This window comes from Sycon ciliatum, chromosome 2 (assembly GCF_964019385.1).
Source record: "Sycon ciliatum chromosome 2, ocSycCili1.1, whole genome shotgun sequence".
Classification (NCBI taxonomy): Eukaryota; Metazoa; Porifera; class Calcarea; order Leucosolenida; family Sycettidae; genus Sycon; species Sycon ciliatum.
In genome coordinates this window covers 25997036-26023979 of record NC_088644.1, presented here as the reverse complement: position 1 = coordinate 26023979, position 26944 = coordinate 25997036, and the positions used below count along the sequence as shown (strand labels likewise).

At 46.5% G+C, this 26944-nt stretch overlaps 2 protein-coding genes across 2 annotated transcripts in view; both read left to right on the top strand.

Annotated features, from left to right (window-relative positions):
* LOC135809388 (ubiquitin-protein ligase E3B-like) overlaps window positions 1-21952 on the top strand; it is a 25971-nt gene extending 4019 nt beyond the window's left edge. The window contains exons 5-32 of the mRNA XM_065322728.1: window positions 1-16; window positions 384-488; window positions 780-827; window positions 1116-1164; window positions 1673-1758; window positions 2965-3047; window positions 3882-3987; window positions 5467-5587; window positions 6171-6205; window positions 6699-6731; window positions 7117-7235; window positions 7515-7681; window positions 8115-8270; window positions 8412-8577; window positions 9799-9941; window positions 10218-10407; window positions 10798-10897; window positions 11839-11961; window positions 12724-12801; window positions 13068-13166; window positions 13839-13949; window positions 14145-14282; window positions 14960-15028; window positions 15253-15311; window positions 15871-16053; window positions 16347-16458; window positions 20403-20495; window positions 21208-21952. The exon at window positions 1-16 is cut by the window's left edge and continues 41 nt beyond it. Of these exons, the coding sequence (XP_065178800.1) occupies window positions 1-16; window positions 384-488; window positions 780-827; window positions 1116-1164; window positions 1673-1758; window positions 2965-3047; window positions 3882-3987; window positions 5467-5587; window positions 6171-6205; window positions 6699-6731; window positions 7117-7235; window positions 7515-7681; window positions 8115-8270; window positions 8412-8577; window positions 9799-9941; window positions 10218-10407; window positions 10798-10897; window positions 11839-11961; window positions 12724-12801; window positions 13068-13166; window positions 13839-13949; window positions 14145-14282; window positions 14960-15028; window positions 15253-15311; window positions 15871-16053; window positions 16347-16458; window positions 20403-20495; window positions 21208-21405 (2986 nt within the window). The 3' untranslated portion in view covers window positions 21406-21952. The remainder of the gene's footprint in view (window positions 17-383; window positions 489-779; window positions 828-1115; window positions 1165-1672; window positions 1759-2964; window positions 3048-3881; window positions 3988-5466; window positions 5588-6170; window positions 6206-6698; window positions 6732-7116; window positions 7236-7514; window positions 7682-8114; window positions 8271-8411; window positions 8578-9798; window positions 9942-10217; window positions 10408-10797; window positions 10898-11838; window positions 11962-12723; window positions 12802-13067; window positions 13167-13838; window positions 13950-14144; window positions 14283-14959; window positions 15029-15252; window positions 15312-15870; window positions 16054-16346; window positions 16459-20402; window positions 20496-21207) is intronic.
* Window positions 21953-22412: 460 nt separating this feature from the next.
* On the top strand, window positions 22413-25407 carry LOC135810814 (synaptonemal complex central element protein 2-like). Its single transcript, XM_065324245.1, has 4 exons — window positions 22413-22855; window positions 23420-23598; window positions 24095-24232; window positions 24804-25407. The coding sequence occupies exons 1-4, from the start codon at window positions 22761-22763 to the stop codon at window positions 24878-24880; spliced, it is 489 nt and encodes a 162-aa protein (XP_065180317.1). The 5' UTR covers window positions 22413-22760; the 3' UTR covers window positions 24881-25407.
* Window positions 25408-26944: the final 1537 nt, after the last annotated feature.

The window sequence follows — 26944 nt, the reverse complement described above, 5'->3', positions numbered from 1 at the left end:
ACAGTCCACGCCAAAGGTTAGAGTTTTAACTCTGTTCTTTTCTTTTGTTCATCATTGCTTGAGAGATAAGCTGGCCATGGTCTGTGCAACCTGGCTGGGATGTTTTCTCGCTTTTCTGCTTCCTCTGTACGCGCCCATGTTCTTATAGTCTGTCCAGGAACTAGTATGAATTCAGTCATGTATAGCCCCTCGTGTGCATGACTTGTAGATGCATGACCTTGGCTAGTGCGGCCGTAAACTATCTTCTCCAACCACAAACTACAAACTAATATAATTATGTCTTCCACTTTCTTCCTACACTTCTTCATGAGAGCGAAATCCATGCATGTTTAAATGGTCCTTAGCTAAATACCCAGTGTGCCGCATTTCCATTCTGTTCCAAGGTGTGGTATGTGTCCATGATCGGCCACAATAAGCTGATACCGGCGTGGATTGTCCAAGTGAAGACGCTCTGCACCATGGCGATGAAGTGCTTGGGAACACTCAAGGTAACCATGACAACCGGTGTGTCGTACCGCACACTCTGGCGGCATTCTGACTCTGTAATTTATTCAGCATGCTGTGCAAGGCATACACTTGCCGCCACTCGTGTATTTGTAAGCGCCACTTGAAGCGTGCCCGGACGTATAATCCGGCTGGCTTGCTTGCTAGATCTTCACTGTTTGCGTTACGTTTTCTACCCCGGAGATATGTGATACGTTGCGCGCTCGGTTGATGGGGGTGTTTGGTTATGATATCCATTGCAGGTGATCACTTTCATTTCTGCTTTTTCTGTCTAGCCCTGGACGGGTCGAGACAGCTCTCTTATGATCCTCTATCTGCGAATGGTAAGCAGCAATTCACGCGGAGCAGATGTGCATCGTCTTTCTCTGTTCATTTTGTTCGTTTCTAGACCTCCCTTTGCTGGCTGGGCTAGTGGTGTCTGAAGGAAATCATCTGGCCAAGGTCGTCCAACCTGATTTTGTATTCCCTTTCTTGTTGTGGTTGTTTCGTGTCCAAAAAAGTGCAATCTGCTTATACTCCCAGCCTGTGCATTGTTGCGTTTCTGTAAGCTACTGTAACTGTTACTCGTCTAATGTGTTTGCCTTTTTCCCGTGCTTGACATATGTATGCAGCTCATCACGTTCACAGAATGTACCGGCTGGCAATTGACTGCCAAAGCAGGTAGGCTTTAAAGTCACGCTCTCATAATGGCTGCTGGTATGTCGTCAGAAGCTGTAAATCTGTTTTGCTGTAGGGTTTCTTTGTCTGATGCAGGCAGCCATGGTGGCCTGTTAGCATATACATGTACACTCATATCTCTCTTATCGGCAGTCTGGGACCGGGCACTGCCCATCAATTAGAAATGTCCGTAACCCCGTACATTTTTATGGGGAAGGGCCAGAGATCTGGTATATGACGTCACTATTTCAATAAAACTTGGCAAAAGAGTAGTAATATTTCCACTAAAACTCACCTACAGGGTGCCTGGTACTCAGCCAGCAGGTAGAGTCGGAGTGACGGGTAGACTGAGCTGCCCTTGACTTAGAGGAGGTCCGGATAAGAGAGATATGAGCGTACATGTACATGTAGTCTGCGGGCCTGTTTCTTTGATGGTCGGTGGCGGTGCAGTCTCTGTTGGTCTCCAGTGAGACAGCTTGCGTGTTTGTTTCTTGCTCAACTTGTGCCCAAGGTGATGCCGTGAAGACTACACTCAAGCAGCTCTGTCGTAGTATTCAGAAGCATGTGGTTGAGGCAGGTCTCTACGCAAGTTTGAAGGTACAGTGGAGCTCACTTTGTACGTACTCTGATAACATGACATTCTCTGCCTTGGTAGTGTACAGTACTGTCGGGTAGCGCCGAAGAACGGCCAGGCTAGAATTTTACTAAGCACAGCATACCAATGTATACACAATGACTCAACTGTGCATAGACGGTAATACATGAAATAAGAACAGCCTGGGCTAGGAGGCTGACCCCCCCCCCCCCCCCAGTTCTTTGGCGACCGACAGTACTGCACTGACATTGTCCGGAGCATGGGTGTATTGAACAATTGATCAATAATGAAGTATGTTACAGTCCATTCATAAAAAGATGGGCTCTGGCTCTGGCGAGCTCCCGTATTTGGCGATTTTTCGTGATTTCATCGTACACAGTGCAGTGCTGTGAAATTTGAAATTTGAAAAAGGGTCCAAAAAGGGTACCTGAACTGGGGTTCGAACCGCACAATGCACTGTTGCAGACGGGGTCAAACGGCCTGGATTTTTATGGTTTTTCCCAATTCAATGCTTTGGGGGCAAAACCTGGCCGAAATCCTATTCTTGTTATGGCTTGCTTTTTGGAGAAAAAAACTTCAGAAACGTAATTGGAAGAGGATTCCATAGAGGATTGCAGAAAAAAATTCTAAAAAAACTCAACGTCTGACCCATTTATGGCCAAAAGCTAGAAGTTCATTTTTTCTGAATGGACTGTAGGATAAGAAATACATTGGATACTAAGTTCACTTTCCTGCTGCCCACGGGGTACATCTTATCATAGTTTGACTGTATGTGTTTGACTAGGCTGAGGATGCTGGGTGATGTTTGCCCTCACCCGGGTGTGCAGCAAGGGGGCTTGGAGTGTACAGTATGATGCTTGGAGTGGTAATTCAATAATGCCCTAGTTTCAAGAGCAGGTAGAAACCACTAGTAGTGGATGTGCTCGGCACCAGTTTGACGTTCAAGCGCAAGGTGCTGGCCTATCATGCTTTTGCTTTGATGCTCCCGGCAATTGGCCATATTCACGAATACATGGGTGCGGTCTTATATGACACGTTGTTTTTGTGTTTGCATGGCGTGTTTGCATGGCGTGTTTGCATGGCGTGTTTGCATGGCGTGTTTGCATGGCGTGTTTGCATGGCGTGTTTGCATGATGTGTTTGCATGGCGTGTTTGCATGATGTGTTTGCATGATGTGTTTGCATGATGTGTAACTATGTACTCTACAGGACCTGGGTATGAATGGCCTGTGCCGGGATCCAGTAGCACTGTCTTCATCAGCTCTGTTGTCAATCGTCACGCTTTCGCTAAGGTGAGTCCCCTGCTTCCTTGGGGAAGCTGAGCCTCATCCTTTTGGGTGACAATGGTATTAAAATATATATAGAGCAAACCCAATGCATGTGTTAACAATTAACCCTTTGAGCCCGGGCCCATTTAAAACCTCTGCCACGCAGTATATTTTTTAATTCAATTTAGGTGAGCAAACTTGATTTCAAACAATTCTTTCATGTATCCTGAGCACAGCACAGAACTGTTTTGGAAATACAACAAAAATTACAAAAGTTATGGCCGTTTTCAGAAAGGTAGTTATACGCGAATTTGATATTTTGAAATGCATGCACGCGCATGTAACTTCAGTTCAAACATACGGAGCGACTCGCATTTTTTTACTGTACTCGTACATCCTAGGAGTCCTCTGTGCAGCGGTATAGCTCGACGCCAAGCCACGGAAGAAGTGCGGAATCAATGTAGTTCCGTACTGACTCGTGACGTTCTAGAACGTCACCTAGAACGTCACGCGTGTCACAGTGGCAGTGGTCATGACGTGTCAGAACGTCACGCGTGCTCAAAAGGTTAACTAAAAAAATGCATATGAAATATTCTTGATTCACATTTGTATTCAGGTGTTTAAACACAGAGAGGTTCCAGGCTATCCAATAGAGTGCTTAGTGCTTAATGCGTGAAACTCGGAGTAAAAAAAACTTTTTTCATCCTCTTATTCTTGTTGTGTGCCGTTGACCTTCGGCCCGTTAGTCAGTTTGTGGTGGTGGTGGTGGTGGTGGGGGTGGGGGTGGGGGTGAAAACAAAAATAGTAGTCAGTCATACTTAATTTGTGTTCTGTGCTTGATTGTTTGATCTTGGACAGACCTCTGAGCTCTTCGGGATACTCAACTGCAAGATTGATGGACGTATCTATCTACTTGTTGAGCTTACCAGCGTTGGTGTCTCACCTTCGACAAAGTGGAGCCCAAGTATGTGAATATGCTGTTGGCAAACGTTTGTGTTTGTGCGCACGTATGTGTGTCTGTCTGTCTGTCTGTGCTGGCATGTATCCGTATTCGGTCTTTTAGTAGTATTTTTTATTACTAGCTCGTGTCAGTGTCAATGGCATATCATATGGTATGTACAGTAGGCCCACACGAACCATGTCAGCTCGAGGTCAACGGTAACAGTATGTGATTAGACTAACTAAGTAAAAATAGTGATACTTCCTGCTGCTTTATGTGTTACGACAAAAAAATAATAAAACTAAAAATTGGGGAGAGCAGGCTCCTCTGGACGGGAAGACCATCCACAATTCCTCAGGGTAAGTACGGTGTATACATGTACTTGTAGTTATAACAGGCTTGTGCACTAGAGGAGGACAACGGGCCATGCAGCATAGAGTGGTCGTCAGGAGAGCCGTGCCATATTCCTATATCACAAAGCACTGCAACCTTTGTCTGGCTGAGAAACTAAAGATCGCGCCCAGGCTGATAAAAGCCGCTTCCCCGGCAATACTAGTACGTAGGTCGAAACAGGTGTCGAAGTGTCATGAAAACAAATTCAATCTTTGTAACTTTGTCCCCATTGTCACATGGGAATAGTTTTGCTGTCGTACTGCTTGTATCCTGTTTGCTTGTCCCGTGTGTTGCTTTGGCACCTACCCCCACCAGCACTGCATTTCTTGTTCCCCTCAATTTCGCTTGTGTAACTGTAGCATCTGTGGTGTGAGAACTGCCGCTATGTGGCTCCCAGATCAAGGCCTTATTGCCTAATACATGTATGCACAGTTTGCGCTAGTGCTGTCGCCTCTTCGCCCTGCTCTGCCATATCTTCTGGTCACCTGTTTCGACCCACCAGTTGCCTGATGATTGTGAATAAGTTGAAAGTTGGAGTTGCAACAGAATTTTCCCCGACTCCTGACTGTGTAACAGGCGTGTGTGTACGCCTGTACGTGGGCACGCACCAAGGAAGCCAGACCTTATGTACCACGTGAATATGAAGCCTCTGCTTGGACGTGATTCAGTTGTGGGTGGCAGAATGCATGCTACACAGTTACAACACGATAGACTAGACTGTTTGGTGCCCGGCCGACTAGCAGTTGATATGTCGATTTCGAATTGGGATGCTAGGATATCCCAGCAGCCACGGCAATCAGTCTCCGGCATCTCGGATTCCCAAAGGGAAGTCGAAAAACGGTGCTCTGTTCCTCGTCCTGACTCGTTGGGCCTTTTTGGTCTGTGAACGATGCCAGCTGCTCACTGATCACCGCCAGATTGCTCTGGAAGGTGTCAGGCATGTATTCTGCCATCACTAAACCCAGTAGATGACTGTGCTGGCTAAAATGAGCTTTTGAGCATCAGCACACACCGTTGGTGTGTGTCTGCTTCATCCTCGGCGTATCTGTATGCAAGCAGCATTGTTGTTATTGTTTGACCCGTGTCCTCTTTGTCATTCTTGTTTTTCAGCACATCGCGCTGTTGGAACGCCCTCAGTTGCTGAAACGTGTTTTAACAATTCTGGCTGACCCGTCCAACATGAAGACTGTGTTTGAATCCCTGCATGCTATCAAAAGCATATGTTTGCTGGGTAAGTTAGAAGAAATACTGAAGTGCTTGGTAAATTTCTTCACCAGCTTTTTGAAACCTCATTACTGCTCCCACCACCACTGCCACCGTCGCCACCTCCTCCGTCACCACCTCCTCCGCCGCCACCACTGCCACCGTCGCCACCACTGCCACCGTCGCCACCTCCTCTGTCACCACCTCCTCCGCCGCCGCCGCCACCACCACCACCGCCACCACCACCACCACCACCACCACTGTACTCTTGGGCCGAGACATTCCTACCACCGGCAGCATGGATTGTTTTTCTGGGTGCAGTTCAAACAGAGAAATACTTTGGTCTTTTGTTTCTTGGTATAATGGTGTTATACGTACACTGTGAGTTTCTGACCGTGCGGTGAACTTACCAGTACATGCACATGGTGTTAATGTCAACTGCGGTAATGTTACACTGTTCACATTCATGCTGGCTGTGGCCATGTGGAAAGATACGCAGTCTTTGTGTCCTGGGTGCTGGGTCCTGGGTCCTGGGTGCTGCTGGGTCATGGGTCCTGGGTCATGGCTGACTTTATCGCCCGTGTGTTGTTTGTTTTGTTTCCTATCACCAGGGAATTTGATCGAGTTGTACACAGTCACACCCAAGGTATGGCTACTCTATTGAGAATGTATGGAGCATGGACTTTGAAGTATCCCGAGGCAGATACCCTGATACCTCAAATCCTTTCTCTGCACCTTGTCCTCTTCCACTTACTGTCGTTTGGTTAGTTCATAAGTGGGGTCATGTTTCCAAATTCACCCAGAGTATGTTTGACCATTGGTGCTTCAATAGCCGATTGAGTCATCTTTTCAAAATTATGATTGTACCGAAAATACTAGTAGATATCTCGTCTCCTGGGGGAGACCCACATGACCGGTTTCTGTCAGTATAGCGAATTTCAACCGGTTCTCTCTCTCTCTATCTATCTATCTCTCTATCTATCTGTCTCTCTCTCTCTCTCTCTATCGCTCTCTCTCTCTCTCTCTCTCTCTCTCTCTCTCTCTCTCTCTCTCTCTCTCTCTCTCTCTCTCTCTCTCTCTCTCTCTCTCTCTCTCTCTCTCTCTCTCTCTCTCTCTCTCTCTCCCAATTCTACATGCAGCCACAAGCTACTGAAATCCGTACGCCATTTGTGGTGAGTTTCCTAGGTTAGTGGTGTTTTCGGATTCCTAGTTTACTCTTGGCACTCATGAAAATGCTGCGTCTTTATGCTTCATCTTCTTGTACTGGATGGCTAGCTTCCTGTCACAGTTGTGGTTTGCCCCACTGGCCCAGGCACATGTGTACCCTATAAATTCTTATCTAATTGGTTCTCTTAGTCTTGAATCCCGTAATTCAAAGTATTTAGCAGCCGCCTTGAATCTACTATACATAGCCAGTGTGTCTCTTTCAGTCTGTATTTTGAGCAGTGAATACACACCGTTGTCCTGATAAGGCACTATGTGTAGTACTGTCCGTGTCTTCATAGAGATGCTCACGTCACCATGGAACGTCCCTGTGTTTCTTCTCATCACTTTCAGGATGTAATCGGCTGCACTTTCGAACTTTGCCAGCGCTATGTTGGCGTCAGGAAGGGTAGCAGCAGTAGCAGCTTTCACCAACTGCTGGGCTGGTTCCAGCAGAAGGCGGCAGATGAGAGGTACAGTTGACTGGCATGAAGAAGAAAAAAACGACCTGTGAGCCATACCAAGCGCACCACCATAATGTTGTTATGGGTCAAGATGTAATTTTAAATGTCGGAAATACCTGCGGCAGTCGGCGTCTTTGACCTGAATGCCCTGTTCCTTACGATTACTCTATTCTCCTATATGCTCACCTTTCTGCTGGCTGAGACCGAATTAGTGATCGTGATGCCAATCATGCCATACAGGTGAAAAGACATGTGATCTCACGCCATCATCTTTTCTGTGCAATGCAGATTGGCAGAAGGAACACCGCTGGTCAATAGACAGATAGAGAAGCTGTGGCTTGAGAGCACGATCACGCAGCTCTTTGGTGATGTCATCAGTGCGAGCAGTGTTGAGGACGCAGGGGCTCAGAAAGGAGCAGCTTCCGACGCCGCAAGTGGCACGAAGAAACCGAAAGGTAACATTGTCAACTCTTTGTACTGCTCGGTTGTTTTGTGCTGTGGTGATTTGTCTTTCCTCGGCCTGCCAATCTTTTGTATTGCAGTACATAAGTTCATGGGTGTATGCATCGTAGGACTACAAGACGAAACTCATACTAATTAACTTTGCTGGACCAAGCAAAGAGGGGGGGGGGGGGGGGGGGGAGAGAGGACAGAAAAGGAACAGGGCAGTAAATATGTAGGATTTATCATTGTCCTTTGGCCAGTCACATACCAGAAGGAGGCTACATTGTACTTGTGAGAGTTGTGGCACTATTCTGAATCATGAAAAGGTGTTGTTGAAGGCGACACATCATTCCTCTGAAATCAAGTTTGTGGTGATTGCATCACACACAGTTAATCAAGTTGCATATTCACCAATGGTGTTCGAATGTTTGCCGTCTTCTGCAGGCATTTGGGGACGCTTGTTCGACTTTCGCATCACTCACTTATCAACATCTGCGCTGAAGCTGGATTCACCTGAGTTCTGCTCCCTGCGCAAGATCTGCTCTCTGTATCACGGTTGCCTCAAGACGTTTGTGCAGATCAAGATCGAAATCCTGACCAGTAAGTTGACCATTGCCACTGAAATTCAGCTGCTATTTCATTAGCCGAAAGGCGATCTTCTCCTTCCCTTGACTGCCCTAATTTGTATGCGGCGTGGTGCTGAGGCGGTTTCTTCTGTTTCGCTTGATCTGTTATGTTCAGGTCTGTGTTTCCATCCGGGTTTGCTGCCCAGTATGTGGCAGTATCTGAACAGTAAAAGCACACTCGAGCATATCACCAAGATGTCGCACGACGAAGCGGCAATCTCACAGCACCCGCTTGGCTCCGTGCTCGCCTTGTTCTGCAACTGCTGCACGCACGTGCTGGCGTAAGTAGCTGTATGTGTGTGTATATATGTGTGTGTGTGTGCGTGCGCGTGTGTGTTTGGGTGCGTGCCTGCATGCCTGTCTTTGTGCCAGTGTGATGTGCTGATCATCCAGCTGTCACATGAGTATCTACTTTGAAGTAAATGTATCCAGTGTGCGCTCAATCTGCAGACAGAACTGTGTCGTCCTTTGTGGACTCATCAGCGCAGCACAGAGAAAATGAGGCCGAACCTGATAGCAATGAAAAATAAAATTTCCAAAGCCAGATTTAAACCAGGCCCGAACGTGCCTTGCCAGAGTGCTCAAACTGACAAGTCAGTGAGCTCTGCATCACGCAAACCGCAAAGGCACTGCCCCACATGAGAGTGCTCAACTGCTACAAGAGCAGGAGCGAAATACTCAATCTGCGGACAGAACTTGCATCCAGTGTCACATAGAGTATCTACATGTCTGCAGTGCACTAGTGGCTGGCCTGAGTAAGTCACAGGTGGGTTCACTAGTAAGCAAGAGAAGGATAATCTGTAGGTTGTCAAAAAGATAAAATCCATGCCATCAAGTACATGTAGATCTTTAAAGTGGTGCTTGGATTTACCGTAAAAATCCCACCAGAACGCCCCTACCTCCTCGATGCTTCGAGTAGATTCAGGTGGGGAGGGGTGGATGGGCGAGTCCAACTTGCCGCATTCAGTACTACATGAAAAAGTACTCCCCCTACAAAAACTGTCCGTGCATCTCGTACACCAACCAAAGGTCAAGAGCCAGGAGTAGGACAGACCCGTCAAAACTCAGGGTTTGTGCGATCCTTGATCAAGAGGGTGGGCACTGTTGCGTACAGTTCCAACGGGGTCGAGCACGCGTCTGCAGTACAGTACGGCATCACAGAGGCATACGAGGATACAATCAATCACTTCCCTGACAAGAAGTCAGGGAGGGGCGGATGGGAGAGACGGGGCGCTCTGGCGGGATTTTACGGTATATGAAATTGGCTGGTATGGTGCAATGCAGTCGTGAGGCCATAGGGCATACAGTACTTGCTTGCATATTTTATGCTTACTTTCTCATCTCTTGGACGTAACTTAATTGGCTTTGTAGTTGTTCTCCAGGTCCTTGTGCTATGCCCTTTCCCATTCAGGAAAAGTATATTTCATATGAGTTTCTGTACAAGATTATCGACTGACTGCCATGTCCGGTTTTGTGTACTTGTCATCTCATCTTATCTGCAGCATAGTGGATGATATTGAAATGTATGAGGAGCAGCGGCCGTTCACACTGCCCCAGCTGATTCTTCTGTCTGGATTCCTGAACAAGCTGTGCTTCAACTTGATCTGGCATGCGGGAAGTGCCGCCAAGGCCGTGCCTGCCACTGGTACGAATTGCCATGCTGAATCTCTCTCTCTCTCTCTCTCTCTCTCTCTCTCTCTCTCTCTCTCTCTCTCTCTCTCTCTCTCTCTCTCTCTCTCTCTTGCCTTTTTTCTTCATTCTCTGTACTGTGTCCTGAATGGCATAAGCAAGGGTGGCACTCACACCACATGTGCGGGAATGCACTTTTAGTTATAAAGCCCTAGATGTGTTGTTCTATGGTGGATGCTGAAAGTGCGTATTATAAATTATCTTTATACCGTATCTGTGTGGAATGCCGTAGGCGTCTCTTCATCGCGCGCGACAGCATCTTCAGCAGCCACCGTGTCTGCCGCGGCAGCTAAAGCCGGCATTGAGCAGGTATTGAGTGACAGTTCGTTTACTCTTCTGTCTGCCGCACACTCGTTGCTGATGCTGCTACACGATCGTGACTGTCGCAGAAACTATGCTCCGGCGGATCATTGGATAATTGAGTGAGTCTTAGCTGTTGTTGGTTGTTACAGCTGCTGTGGATGCTTTTGTTGTACTCACACTTTGTAGTGGGCATGGGTTTTTAACTTACTTATCATGAAAGCCAATGGTGTTTATGGCATTTCTATGCGTACCTGACCAATGCATGGGTAATGCACCAGTGTTTGTGAAGAATGAGGTAGTACAGTTGCTATGAAATTGAGCAATTGATTGTTTATTTTGTTGCTCCGCTGGTAGTGGCTACTGCATGTTGCATTCTGTTACTGCCATGCATTCATTTCCGTCGCCTGCCTCTCTCGTGGACCCCTGCAATGAGTTTAGTTTTGTATGGGAATGTATTCTCTGAGGTCTGTGTGTGGCGTAACTCCTGTGGCCGCTTGTGTATGTTCCAGCTCCGTCCCCCTCTCCAGTTTCCGCCAAGAGCTGGAGCGTCGCAAGCAGCGCGCCACCACTCTGCTTCGAATGATGCCACACACAATACCCTATTTGGAAGTAAGTGATATATTTGTTTCAGGGCAGTTTTAATACTCTCTACGCGTCCAGTAGATTGCGTTAAAAGATGTCTCCTTTCTAGGGCTGCAACGAATATTCTATTTCACAAACGAACGAATACTCATCCATAACGAACGAATAACGAATATTCTCTCAAAATGCTGAATTATTTCTAAGTTCGAAACAATTATATAAATAGGACCTAAATCGATTTTTTGTAAATGAATCCAATATTCTATACCAAAAGAATCTTAGAAAGAGTTTGGCTAGTCCCCAGTTGTTCTAGACCAAGTAGATATCTAGTGGAGTCATGTCCACTACTCCTGTGAGTCATAGTCTCCTTTCTCACCACATAACACATGCACATATCACTCCATCCGTTCAAGATTTACTACAAATAGATCGACAGGAGCAGAGTGTGCGCACGTGTCAAAACGAACGAATATTCTAAAGGGGAAAATATTCCTTCCATCGGGTTCCTAACGAATATCAATCGAATATTCGAATATTCCTTTCAGCCCTACTCCTTTCCTTCATTTATTCCTTTATTTATTTACTTGACTTTCCAAAGGCAAATGAATGTCTATCATTGGAATATCAAACGTCTATAAAATATGAAATCACAAACCTCACAGGCGATGGACTGTTGAGCTGTAACTTTAGGTTTCACCCATTTGACCGATCATCAGACAGTGGCGTTTACGTCAGCGGCATGCCACTATCTGACGATCGCTTAAGTGCATGAAACTTAAGGTTACAGCCCAAGAGCCCTTCACCTCAAGTGTTTGTCTATACAGCTCTGCATAATTAGCACTCTATCCGAGCTGCCTCGACCGGTCCTGTTAGCGAAAGATGGGATTCTTAAGTTCAGAAGAGGAGAATGTTGCATTTCCAATTCTCTTTCCCTATTTCTTGATGTTCGTGTCTCACATCCGTCACAGCGTGCAAAGATCTTTCGTGACCTTGTGCACAAAGACAAGCTCCAGCTTGGATTGGCCGGTCAGGACCTGGATGTTTATGGCGCTTCAACGTACATCACCGTGCGCAGAAATGCTCTCCTTGAGGTAAACTAGTCGTGTACTAATTGTAGTTCTCTGCATTCTCTTCTAGTACCGGTGCTGTGCTGTCTCTTGTGCTGTTTTTCATCTCTTTGTACATGAACAGTGACCACATCAGTACATGTATAACATACCTGCAAGTGAGTCGTACAAGTCTGTACTATACCTTTTGCTGAGCCACTGTAAATGAGAGCTCAACTCCCTCGCCCAGTTCCGATTGCATCACTGTATTGGTACATGTGTGCATCCAGCAGCATTCGTGCCACTTCCAGGACGCCAAGGGCCATGCAAATCCGGGCACCAAACAAGTACTTTGGGTCGGGTTTCAACAACGGCAAATAATTGAATCCGCCGAGTAGTACAGTTCTGGCCAGAGAAGGTCAATCTCATGAATAAAGTAGCACCACGCTCAAGTTTGTAGAGTGGTGTGTGTGGTGCTAGGGCCCCGTAGCCCCTGGCACTATTATGATTGTTCATGAGGTTGAATTTCTGTGGCCAGGACTATAACGTTGCATGTACTTTATATCCATAGTATGGTATACCCAGAGCGCTTTATTGAGTTTATTCTGGTGGTTTAGTGTATATCGCCTTCAGTTGCATTGGATTCTGATGGTTTAGTGTATACCGCCTTCAGTTGCTTTGGATTCTAATGGTTTTGTGTATATCGCCTTCAGTTGCATTGGGCAGCTCAGCCTGTTTTTTTTGCTGGCCAGTGGGGTGAATGGAAGTTTCTTGTGTCGGCTTTTGTACGTGTGTACTGTGGAACAGGATGGCTTTGCTCAGCTCTCCAAGCTACGTATTCAGGACGCCAAGGGAATCATTCGCATCAAGTTTGTCAATGAACAGGTTCGTGCATTCGGTGTGCTATATGCGTTTCTTGTTTCGAGGCTAAATAGCTTGACCTTTCATACTTGCAATTAGACACACCGCACTAGTCGCATGCACACATGCACGTGTACATGTGGTTGCATAATGATGTGATTTAATGGGTATTTTTGTACGAGTGACATTGAGCGATAATCCCCGATGGGGAGTGGTTCGGTTGGTCGCTTTGATCAGGTAGGTGAAACTTGGATATTCAGCGCACGCCTGTGCATTTCTTTGCATTGCAGGGTCTTGATGAAGCTGGCATTGATCAAGATGGTGTCTTCAAGGAATTTCTGGAAGAAATTGTCAAGCAAGTGTTCAATCCGAACTTTGCTCTCTTCAAGGTGAGGTGTATGTGAAAATTGATACAGGACCCGATTGGGTTGCGTAGGATACTAGTTATTGGTGTCCTTTTTGCAAGTGTGTACTGTGTGATGTTGTGCATCTTTTCGGCAGGCATTGGGTGTAAAATGTGGCACACGAAAGGCGTGCATGTGACGTGTTTGTTTGTGTGTGTGTGTGTGTGTGTGTGTGTGTGTGTGTGTGTGTGTGTGTGTGTGTGTGTGTGTGTGTGTGTGTGTGTGTGTGAGAGAGAGAGTGTTTGTTTTTTTGTTTTTTTACAAACAAAAACACACCATTTGACGGCCAAAGCAGCAAGGCAGCGATGAGACATATGGAATGGCAGGAGTGGGGGAGAGGCAGGGGCAGCTTGACCAACCATAGGGTCTCGGCTTCGTTGCGACCCAAGCGCTCCACAAAAACAAAAGATTACTGAAAATTCGCAGGGAGGGGGGGGGGGTGCATGGTGGGTGCGTGTGTGGTGTGTGCACTTCTTCTTGTGTGCATGCGATTGCCTGTGTGGAGCTCCACAGAGCTTACCTGTTCTATGGTTAATGCTCTAATTACCCAGGATATGTGGATAAGAATGTGTATGTATGTAGATGTGCATGTTGCATAGGATTACGAATATGTGTTAACTATTTTCGTTTCACATCCTTCTGCCTGTTGTTGTATAGAGTGTGGAAGAAGGTAGCAATGTCTACCCATCGCCCAACAGCTATTTGCACAACGACCACTTGCAGTTGTTTGAGTTTGTAGGTCGTCTCCTGGGCAAGGCTGTATATGAGGTGAGCAGGGGAAATGCAGAGGACATTGGTGGTGTAGCATGTAGCTTCTATAAGCCACCGGGGCGGAGGTCAAATGTGCTTTGAAGCACGTGAGTACGCATCACTTGCCTTTATGTGATGGCTGGTGTGAATGGACTCGGTGTGGTTTATTGCAGCCTTGCCTCTGCCTGACTGCCATCTTCTCTTTTATTCCAGGGAATTGTGATCGAAGTGCCGTTTGCATCGTTCTTCCTGACGCAAATACTAGGCAGAACACATAGCTTTGCCTATTCGTCCTTCGATGAGCTGTCTTCCATGGATGCAGAGTTGTATCGGCGTCTCTCTGAGCTCAAGGTAGAATTGGCCCTCTTTCTTTTAAATCTTGTACATGGGTCTTGGAGATATTGTATTCCGATATCCATGCATTGAAGAGTATTTAAAAAAGAGTATTCTGGTCTGCATCACGGTGGACTTGGACAGAGATCAAAGACTGTGTGTGTGACTAGTCATGAGCACAAGCAGTAAAACTCGGTACATACCCTTGTGTACATGCTAAGTAGAAGCTGATAGACTGCACTCAGCATGTAATTAATCAATTTCAAAGCAATACATGTACGATTGTATAGCAGAACTCCTCTTATCCGGGCATGTTGGGACTGGGTACTGCTCGAAACTAGGAACTGCCCGGAACTCGGACCATACATACTGATTGCATGCAAGTGCCCACATGTTTATGCCAATCAATCTTTTGGTGCCATTTCTGTGGCTCTAGAGAGGTCAAGAAGCTGCCCGGTGGATGGGAGTGCCCGGATCTGGGGAGTCTGGATTAGGATAGTATTAGGGTGCGTTGATATCTTTGTTTTCTTCTAGGGCCCTGAAGAGTTGCATATTCTGAGGATTGCTGGAATGTAACACTAGCTTGCTATGATGGCTGTAATGAATGTGCACTGTGTACTTTGCTGCCGTTGTTTGGTTTTGTTTTAAAATCCTGTTTCTCCCTATTGCTGTTGGTCTTGGCTTGTTGCTGATAGCGCTATGAAGGTAATGTCGAAGACGATTTCTGCCTGACGTTTGCCATCGATGAGGACCGGCTGGGCAAGGTGAGCACGTGAATGTTACGAAGACTCCTAACAGCAGGATTTCAGGTTTTCAACAAATCCCACTCCTGAAGTACAAGTGGTTGGATAAGTGATATTGACTGTTACACTGTATTAGTTCGTGCAGGTATGTATTGATACTGCTGTTGTTTCGGCTTTCAGAGAATGATGCGAGTATACGTTACTTGTCCGTTGGTTATTGTTTTCCACGTGCTGTTCTTCTACAGCTTGTGACCCATGATTTGAAGCCCTGCGGTCGTGTGATTCCGGTCACAGATACAAATAGGTGAGCTTGCTTGCATCATCAAATAAAGTGTCCTGCCTTTACCAGATTAAAGGCACTTCTACGTGACGAATTAACCACTGGACAGCTCCCAACAAGTTGTTAGCAGCTTTACAATATGTTCAACTTCAAGTAATTCTTTGAGGTATAAGGACAAATCATGTTATATCTGGAAAGATGGCTTCTTGTCACCCTTTTGCAAGTTGTACTTGTTGCATTACTGCAACAGCACTAAGGGTAAATGCCCATGCACACTCTCTCAGTCCAACACGACCATCACACTCAGGTAGGAATTACAAACTATACTTGATGAAGACAGAAGGAGAAGTGGAGAACACAGGGAACAGAGTAGGCATGTAAACAGCACAGGCACGCAACAGTTACCGCTGGTGCATGCGAGGTGCATGTGCGTACGCGAAGGTGTGAAATAGGAAGCGGGGTCAAATTACATATGGATGCACTATGCCAAATATATAGGCACAGGTAGGTGACTGTACAGTACTCGTCCAAGGGAGGTGTGCGTACTCACTCCTCTGTGTGTGCGCTGTGTTCCACACGACAGAATCAGCTACATTCATCTCATGGCCAACTTCAAGCTGTGCACCCAGATCTACAAGCAGTCTAGCGCGTTCTGCCGTGGCTTCCACTCGTTCGTTCAACCGGACTGGCTCGTGTTCTTCTCGTCGCCGGAGCTGCAGCGTCTCATCTCCGGTGACAATCAGCCTCTTGACGTTGGAGATTTGAGGTAACCTGGTGGGAATGGTGGCAAATATATACCTCATGATGGTGTTGGAGGCCAAGATTATTTTCACATGCATTGATTTAGCACTTGAAATCTATACGGCACACGCCGAAGGAGCTAGCTGTAGCTCTTTGACACCTAGTCTATCAGCTGGCATTTATGCATGTATCCATTGGGGCCCAGGTGCTCCAAGTTTTAGGATTCATTGCAACTACCGCTGCATGCACACTTCTGCGATGAATTTGATGAAGCTGATCAATAGTTTTATTTTCTTGCCCTGTCTTGCTCGTGTGCAGGAAGTATGTGGAGTATAGTGGTGGTTTCAGCTCGGCACACTCTGTCATTCGATGGCTGTGGGATGTTGTGGAGAAAGAGCTGGATCAAGAAGAGAAAGGACTCTTCCTGAAGGTATGTGGAAGTTTTTCCTCACAACTGTTTTACAACAAGGAAGTTGGACAGTTCTATGCTTGTTTCTAGTAGCTACTACTATAAATAGTGTCAATGCTTGTGTCGATTATTTTAACTTATACTAGGGTAATTCCCGCAGACTGTCGGTCTTTTTATTGGGTACCCTGGGTAATTTGTGAATAAAATTAACTGGAATGAAGGGAGCCGGCATAATAGGTCATTAACTATTGCAAAAGAGGCTGCGTACTTGGCTGTTCTATATGGGAATGGGAGCTGCCTGGAGGCAGGTGGGTGGAAGAAATTCCACCTGTTTACTGCCAGGTAGGGCAGAGCGTAGAAACCTTGGCGTAAAGAAGCATTAGGCAAGGCTGAAGCGAGAGTGATCTACCCTCTAGCCAGGGCTTCCGTATTGTCAGCATTTGACCTCAGAACAAAAAGCTGAACAAGCAGTGGGCTACCTGCAAGGTACCGGTGACACGTGTGAATCGTCCAGACGACGACGACGGTGCACTCAAGTTCAACCATTGCATAATGAGATAATGAGATTCGGTATCTGAGACAAACCGGGTACCACATTGGATCAATCTCCAACCTTCCAGGTGTCGCTGAAACAAGGCGAACCTGAGGCCTTTTGTGCTGGAATTGTCGATTTCTAACCACGTTTCCAAGCCGGGTAGGTAATACGCCATAACAGGAGGCTGCAACAAGGCGTTTTTCACCGTATTGAAAGCTTCAGCATAGGCCCATTGCGTAATGATGTCATGCGTACGCGACCAACCTGGAAAGTGCCGAGTTGTGGGCAGAAGCAAATCTCGGCCTTGTATTTGTAATGTCAGCTTCTGCAAGGAACACTTTTCGTAGTCTTTTGTTTGTCGGAGATGGAGGCGCAGGCTGTGAAACTCTCCGAGGACGATGTGCCTGGAGCATCGTTAGATCGGAATACTGATGGCTCTCAACGCTTGGCAAGTCAACTTTCCGTGAAAGAATTGAAGCGTTGGCTAGCTTGCCGTAATGCTCGTCGATCGGGAACGAAACCTGAATTGCTGATAGTGCTAAGCTGCTGATGGTGCTGTCCCTGCTGAAGTTGATGTCCCAGCTGATAGTGCTGTAGCTGCTGATAGTGCTGTAGCTTCTGATAGTGCTGTCCCTGCTGAAGTTGATGACGAATGGGAGGATGACGAGGAGGATGGTGATTCAGGCACAGCCAAGTACAGCTCGTTCCGTGGAATAGACAAAGGGTTCAGGTTCTTCAAGTCAGGCCACATCCAGAAGATCCAGTTCAATTCACTGCCTGTCTTTCCATAATTCTGTTTTGTACGCTGCGTCGTCCTGCCCTCTTTCCGTAAGGACAGGAAATACAACGTTCGGATATGCTGCACTGCTGGCGGGGTGTCACATGTCCCTACGGTTCTCACTGCCTACTGCACATGCCCTGCTGGGTTAGCTGGTTCCTGTAACCACATAGCGGGCCTATTATATGCATCGGAGGACTTTGTAAGGCTTGGCCTGCGTGAAGAGGCAGCCACAACTTGTACTGAGAAACTTATGCAATGGAATCATCCCCGAGCAGCACGCGTCAAGGCCAGCAGAGTAACGGAAGTCCACCTGAAGAAGGACACGTATTCAGGCAGAGATCTTGGAGAAAATAAAAAGAGCATCCCGTTTTATGACCCCAGGCCTACAAACCGCAGATTTGTCAACCCTGAGGCAGTTGCCAGGCTGTGTAATGACTTGGAGCGCGTTGAGGAGAAGGCTCTGGCAGAGGACAAATCGGGAAAGATCAAGATGTATGGCAGCTCATGTTGGCTAAAGCTACTTGAACCTTCTCCTGTCCCAAGCTCAAATGACTCGGAATGTGACGAGGGCAGCAGCAGTGAGTCAGACAATGAGCGCCAGATGGGTGTACCAGAGTCTTCTTGTGAGGCGCCTGTGCCTATGGCCGCTATTGATCCAGAATCACCTGCTGATTTTTATGAACGCCGTGTTGCTGTGTCCAGTGCCCGTGCAGCTGAAATTGCAAGGGAGACGAAGGGACAGTCAACTAACCTCTCCTGGTACAATGAGCGGCGACTACGAGTGACTGCAACACTTGTTAAGAGCATTGCAAGCCGACGAATTGATGATTTCTCCACCATCATCAACAGGAAGTTGGCTCCACCGCAGCATCCTACAGCGGCTATGAAGTATGGCTTAGCGCATGAACGTGATGCTGTCAAAGCCTGCATAACACGTGCACAGACTTCGGATGTTCCTGTTGTCGTCGAATCCTGTGGCCTTTTCATCCATCCAACCAAACCATGGCTTAGTGCTTCGCCTGATGGTCTCGTCATGGTCAATGGCAAACTGCAGCGTGTGGTGGAGATCAAGTGTCCTTTCACCATGCGGAATGGTATGTCGCTTCGTGAGTTTGCTGGACGGCGGACTTCATGCTTGACGGATGTTGATGGCAATTTGGTCCTCAAGCGAACGCACACCTACTACTACCAAGTTCGAACGCAGATGTATGTTTGCGGTGTGGAGGCTGCCGACTTTGTCATATGGTTTCCAGATGGTCTGTTTGTGGAAACTGTCGCTGCTGATCATTCCCTTGTGAAGGAGTTTCTGCCCCGACTGGAGAAATTTTATTTCTCGCATTACCTTCCGGCCGTTCATGCTGCTCTAATGTGATGTTGTTCTTAATGTCAACACTGGACTTCTTTGGAACTTTCTTTTCCTAGTTACTTCACCATAGCACTCTTCGAGAACTCACAATCTTCTTTCAAAGTTCTTGTTTTTCCATTCAATCATAAAATACACTGTTAGCACTCGTGGAGTATTCACAATCTTCTTTCTAAGTGATTGTTTTTCCATTCAATCATAAAAATTAATACACTGTTTGTACTTGTGGAGTACTGAACACGATTAGTAGGCGTCTGAGTACTGGCGGGGTAAAGGACTGGTTTATTGGATCTGCCAACAGGAAGCACTAGTAAAAGGAATGGCGGCTTAGAACACCGTAGGCGACGAAATACAATAATGATCAAATAATAGGGTGTGGGGTGGTGCCAAAACAGGAAAGAACAGAGTAATCACAACGCTCTCAACACAGCAAATACTTGTAGAAAGAATAATGTGCACAGTGCTAAGCTGCACATAAATAATAAAGTTTCTGGGAACACCCCCGTTATCTGTGATAATAATAAAATGTTCGCCTATTTACATAATTATGTACATTGTTAAACAGGACAGGGCGATTTATGAATGAAGGTGTGAAAATTGTATTGACATCGAGACCATATCAGGTAGCAACCAATGTGGGTTGGTAATTGCACAAAACACACGCTGAGACGACAGCTTGCTCAAGAATATCAAATATATTGTTGTCAATGATACCATCCAGAAGACGATACTGCATGCTTACTTTGCCCACAACTTGGCACTTTGCCACGGCACGCGATTCCATCACGTCTCCCAAATATGGGATTACGCAATGAGCTTATGGGACGTTTCCCATACGAACTCGACGGCTGACTGCAGTAGATCACGTAGAGGTGTAGCAAGCTCGGCAATAGCGGGTGTGAACTCGGAGAGCTGGTTGCCCAAACCCAAGAACGAGTGTAGGTCAGTGCGGTTGGCAGGCAGGCCGAAGGCACGTCTAGCTGCTGTTCGGGATGGCTGAGCGGTCCAACCCCTAGCGTTGACTGTGTATCCTCAAATCCGATCATGCAAATCAATGTTACACGAGCCCAGACCTGTAAGCACTGGGCTGTGCACTGGTGCAAGGTGTAAACCTGACCCACAAAACCGCATTTCATTGAGTAGCACTTTACCGTTAGATGTGTTGTTGTAATGTTGGGTGATTAGTGACTGATTACATGTCACTGTCTACCTTTGTTAGATTTCAACAACTGCTACCCGTTTTCATACCTGCCCATGTCATTCTTTTTTCTGTTCGTTTGTTTCAGTTTGTTACCAGCTGTTCAAAGCCTCCTGTGCTTGGATTTGCACATCTACAGCCACCGTTCCACATTCGTTTGGTCGAGGTGGGAGATGACCAGGTCAGTGCCTAAACACCCCACTTTCTGTGTTCAATTTCACATGTTGTTGGCTAAGACGTGTTTGTTTGCTAGCAGGATTTAACCTGCAGCAGCATCTCATGTGCACTACTGGCCAGTGAAACCTGATTATCCCTGGCTCAAGAGCTACACTGCATGTTGCTTCTGCTTATGCCTGCCATATGCAATGAACCCGGCAATCTCCACAGCTAGGTGCAATAAACTAATCTCCGCAGCTAGGTGCTAGTTCGGGGCGTCAAGGGCTGTTCTGCTGTTTTGCTCTGGATCATATTTCACTGGCCAGCACTGTACATCAATCAACATTTACATACCCACTTTTAATATCAGGATTATGTGTGTGGTCATTGTACCCTGGCCACTGCAGAGCCATACGTTATACCTTTTAGCTGTTTTATCAGCCCCTCACCTACCTGTCCAGAACAGGGAGAACTGTGAGTGCATTGTATGCTTGTGCAATGCACTCTCTTCTGGCTAGTGGAGTCTGTATGGATACCTGCCCTGGTGTCTGTATGGATACCTGCCCTAGTGTCACACATCCTAGCACTACATCCAGTCTTGTGCTGTTTGGCATGGCCCATAGTGACCACCAACATGCACTGCATGTAGTCAGTCATTGTTGTTGTTTCCCCCGATCTCTCATAACCTGTACCATGTTGATTGTGTTGCCTTTGATACACTCCATCCTTTGCTTTAGGACACCGGTGACTCGGTCGTCAGTGTCATGAGGGGTCTCTTGGGAATTGGAGCTCGTGCTCGCCAGTCCAGAGACCGTCTGCCCACAGCTTCCACTTGCTTCAACATGCTAAAACTGCCTAACTACAGCAAGAAGACAGTGCTCCGTGACAAACTGCGCTACGCGATCCGTGCCAATGCTGGCTTTGAGCTCTCTTGATCTATACAACGTTATGGTTGGGTGCTAATGAATGCAGCCGGCCTTACTGCTTCACCGGCTTCCCCACACCTGCTGTAGATATAGATACATGTGATAGTCACACAAATATCTAACAAAATAATGATGATACTTGAACAATGATGTTTGACAGTGACCGTGACAGTAGTAACTTTGTTCATGTTTCGTGTTGATTGAGTCCCTTTGCTGTAAATACATGCTGAGCTTTGCACATTGCTTTCCCACTTATTATCTGGTAATAGTATTCTCTACACTGCTGCGTTTAATTATAGTGGACAATGGTTTCTCAGTGCTTCCTATTCTACTGTTGTGTGTAGTCGTTGCACTGCGTTTTGCAATGTGCACTGGCAGCACTGCTGAGGTGGAACCAGAGAGCTCTCATCAGCAAAACCACATCAATGATCATCTCTCTAGAGTCTTTTGACTCAAATTATTTTTAGGTGCTGCGCGCAATGTACATTGTGTCGATCACATGTTTTACTTTTAGATTGCATGAAACTTTAAAAAAAAATAAAGTTACAGCTCAACAGCTCTTCGCCTCCGCCGCTCCGGTGTTTGTGCCTTAGATTGTGTAGTTTCTCAAGACTTGCACATCCTGGCAGGGTTCGTTCTTGTAGATTTACTGCCATGTATGCTTGCCCCCCTCCCCCTTCCCCTACCCCGTAGACCTACCCCATGCCCATGGGCCATAGATCGAAGGCTTGCAGACCTACATGCTTGGCTTGGCAGACGCACAACGACAACATAAGAAGTCAAACCCTGCCTCTTTCCTTGTATTGCAAGGCATCATGCAGCATGATCATGAGTAGTCTAGTCTACACGTAGAATCTACCTGGAAAAAACTTCCTAGGTCAAAAGTGCACGACCTGAACCAGTGTCGGAGGTCAGAGGTCAATTATTCAGTACGTCCGATCCTCGATATCCGAGTGCGCTAGCAGGAGCAGCTTAGCTTGAAAACAGACTTACGATCTGTACGAAAGGATCGAGGTGGCACAACTAGGACAACCCAATCCCCGTGAAAACTGAAGTGAAGCGAGAAGGCCTTGGCTTCGAGTCTTGTTGGACGGGCTGGTTGCAGTGTCATGTCTGCCGATCGTTCTCAATCTTATCTTGTTCGTGGCTGAGTGTTGAAAGATCTGGACAACAATTTGGAAGCACGAATAGCCGACGCAAATGTCGGACGTTCTTGGAGGGCGATCGCTCGTTCTTAGAAAACGGGAACCAGAAGTTGTCTAGTAGTTCATCGCACTGTTCAGCTTTAGGAGGCCTTGTACCACTGCCCGAGTGCGAGTAAAGCTCAACGACGATTGAAGGAGAAGTTTAGGAGAACAATCCTGATGGAGGGCACGTGTAGTGCTCCGAATGAGGGTGAAATGGTATCCCACATTCCCACAGATGTGGAAAGGGAAGGAAGGGGTCCGACGCATGCCAAGTAAGTGCCGGATGCGGTTGTATTGAACTCGAAGATGCTTCAAGTGATCGTACATGTTATAATTATTTGAACATGAGCTACAAAGACTGGACAGAGCATGAATAAGTGAGGCATGTACTGTATAATGCAATAGCATCACCGACACACCATCACAGATGTCCCCACAGCCACATGCACACACCCATGTATGCACACAGTCTGGGGACCCACACCTCATACACATTGATTCCACGATATACTGGCCCAATGCAACAGATGTAGCTTTTACTTATGATGCTTTGTCCCAGGAACATTGGATGCTTCTGAGAAAGCAGGTACCACACACACACACACATGCACACACACACACACACACACACACACACACACACACACACACACACACACACACACACACACACATGCCGTATCCGGGGAGTTTACCAAATGTACTATTTATCACTATTCTATGGGGAGGAGGGGGGGGGGGGGGGGTGACAGCTTCTCCAAGAGACCGATCATACTTGGGGACACCCTGTGCTTCTCTCTATTCTCCTTCACTTTGCCATGCCATCTGGCGTCTAGTAAGCCGACTAAGGATGACGCATTCACATCTGACAAGGACAGTGTACGTGGTGATCTCAACACTGACATGTCCATGACCAGTTCAGGGCAGTCGCGTGCAGATCCTCTCAAGCAAGCAGCTCAGCAGCTCATAGAAAGTATCAACAAAAAGAGACAGCACGATGCTACTATTGTAGCAGGTGAGAGCTAAGGCAGTACTAACTTAAAATGGTGCCAAAAGCAAGCAAGTAATGCCACAGATGCGAGTTACTACGTTGCTACGGGGTTAAACACAGTGTATACTGTTGTCTTGTTTGAGGATGATTCCAGTGCCATGGCCATGTGCGGTCAGAAAACATACGCACGTGTTGCCCAGATTTTCCGTCTAAATAGCACAACCAAGAATGTGGCTAAGCATGCATTTACTCCTTCCTCTTTTTTAATCTTATGTGGTATGCTGAGCACCCCGGGCCATTGCCTGAATAATTTTAAGAGGTGTTAGGAAGCTGCTTAGCATGATGATGAATTGTTGATGATGGTGATATGCTGTTGACTATAGTATTGCTCCTCACTGTTTCTCCTATAGTAACACTGCGTTGAAAGAAGCCTCAAGAACGTGTGTGTGTAGCCTGGATATTGATATCCTTTCAAGTTTCATTGGATCATTACTGCTACAATGTCTTGTTTGTCTAACAGACCTACGGAGAAGCCTTGAGGAAGACATGAATGAGAGCTACATTCGAGTACAACAAGGGCTGAGTGAGGTGTATGACAAGACGAGCCATGGCATCCAAGAGAAACTGGAAGAGGTGTTTGCTACACTGGATAGGATTGGTAAGCTTGCCAAGCATATGACAGCTGATGTGGCTCTGTCATACGTCAGGTGGATTGATACTGGTATAGACCATTCTCACAAGGCCACATGTGACCTGCGATTCAGGGAATATTTTGTACCAACAAGAAAGATTCACTATAACTACTGTCAGCTTTACTGCCAGATTGGAAAGCTGCACACAGATCACTTGGCATGAACTACAGACATCTACCCTGTTAACCGGGCCTGTTTATTACTGTTAATTTGACCATCGTAGTACAGTGCTGCGCAATGACATCCAGTCGCGTCACTCAAGTTTGCGCCTTGCATCATTTCGCAGCCCAGTGTTCGCAGGTCTCGAGCTGCGCAACGCCCAGCGCATACTTGAGTGACGTGACTGGATTTCATTGAGAAACACTGTATAAGCCGCACAGACTTTTTTGGGTGAATTACTGGTGTTTAACATTTGAATAGTTGAGAACTGCCGACAGACTCCCCTAAATAATGTCATTGTGTCCAGCTAGCAACGTGTGTGTAACTGTTATGTTTGTGTGTATGTCAATGCACCTGTATATGTGCTGTGGTGGACAGTGAAACTGGAGATGGAGCTACAGCAGGTGAGCAAGGCGTTGGGCACGCTGTATGCTGACATGCAAGGTCAAGCCTAGCATAACTATGCCACTGATATCTAGAATGGCTGGCCCGATGGGACACATCATCCGTAACCAAGCGTTGCAGCGTGTCTAATGCTGGATCTTCAGGGAACGGGAGGCTAGCCTCACTGATTTGCTGCATGTGCCAAGGGTTTGCAATGGGTACATGCAGTCGAATTATAGATTTTGGACGTGAATGAAGCCAGGCACTGTGCTGCTATAATCAGAAAACGAATTGTGTAGCCACATTTGTATATCTTTCTTCAACTACCATAACTATCTGTCTTGAGTGTGTATTGCTGCTCAACTGTGGAACACCCTGCTATCACAGTGTGGCTACTGGTATAGTATGAAGACCTCTCCTTGTGGCCGGTCTGTATTTTTGATTTACATTTGTGATTGCCAAATGCCAGTATAGAAACACTGTATGCTGATCGGGCAGCAACAGGATAGCTGAAGGACATTGTCACAAAGAGCAAAGTTGTGTGTGCAAGGACTGAGTACTAATCCGGCGGAGTAGAGGTTATGTGCCTTTTCAATTATGACTACCTTTGCTATTGCAATCGCGTTCCCTTGGTGGAGAGTGCCGGCTGTGAAATTGTGCCACTCATTTGATTTTATGCACGGCACGAGAGCATTCATATTACCAAGAGTAGATAAACAAGAGTGTGCAACTCGCGGATGGGTTGGCCCACGGCGGAATTTTTTGTTGACGTAATCTTTTCGACGACGCACGCGCTTTGAGTCTTTTGGAAAGTTTTCCCTCGTGCACTTGGCCGCATTTGCACTACAAAGTCGGTGCCCAGCACGTGCTCTCACACTGCTCTGGAGCAAAATGCGCGTTCTTCTGAAAAAAGGTGACGTCAACAAAAAATTCCGCCGTGGGCGGGGGTATCTGCAGATTGTGCAGGAGAGATCCGGAGTTGCACACTCTTGTTTATCTACTCTTGATATTACCTGTATGCTAACTGAACTATTGGAAGAGCACGGACATCCCTAGTCTGATGCTGTACTGATGAAGACTCCAGGTCGTATCGTCTCTGTAGAATGAGTCCCTGGTGGTAGGAAGAGTACATAGTCTTTGTTAAAATGTATGTTCTCTTGACAGTAGAGATATAAATACAGTCGACTTACCCTTATAACGATATTTGCGTCAGACCAAGAAATATTGTTATAAGGGTAATATTGTTATAAGGGTAACTGGTTCATTTCATACATGTACGTCATAATGCATGGATTTTGTTCATTTTTACACTCTTCATAGCATAAAAAACTGACGTACATGCGCATTATATGCACAGCAAGGTGCCCCCTTTGTATTTCGTCAAGTCCTAGCGCCTTATCAAGTGAAGCTTGCCCTACCTGGATAGTGGGCTCTATATTCCCTGCTAGATATTGTTATAAAATGGAAAATGTCGATTGGTCAGCCCATTTTATATCGTTATAGGGGTAATATCGTTATAGCAATATTGTTATAAGGGTAAGGCATTGTATACACAAGTCAATGGAGTGATTTGGTTTGGCAGAATAATATCGTTATAAGGGTAATATCGTTATAGAGGTTATCGTTATAAGGGTAGGTCGACTGTACACCGATTGATGCATGCCTGACGGTCATAAAGAGTTAAAGACCCTGTTGGCGCCACACTGTTTCATGTTCATGTTCTGAAGACGGACCTGAGCCTTGCAGCAGATCTTGGGATAAAGTCAGATATTTGTTGAGATAGACAGTATCTGCTGAGCAGCTTGAATTAGGTTTGGGGGGCATTTTGGTTGACCACACCTAATTGTGATAGTCTTTGATACATGTACAATTGTACATGCACTGTCAAGAGTCCATAACAACTATGAAAATCTTGATATTATGGACTGGTGCAATGGCACTCACGGGTCGCGGGTGTCTACACGTTCCGGGCTAAACTACGTTCCCAGTATTCCTCGATCCAAGTAACACAGCCGCTAGTCTACTTGTAGTAGCTACAGGCAAGAGTGGGGTTGCCGTTATGAACTCTTCATTCTATAGTCGACTACAATGTACATGACTGTAGACTCTGGTGGACTGCTGAAGACGTAACGTTG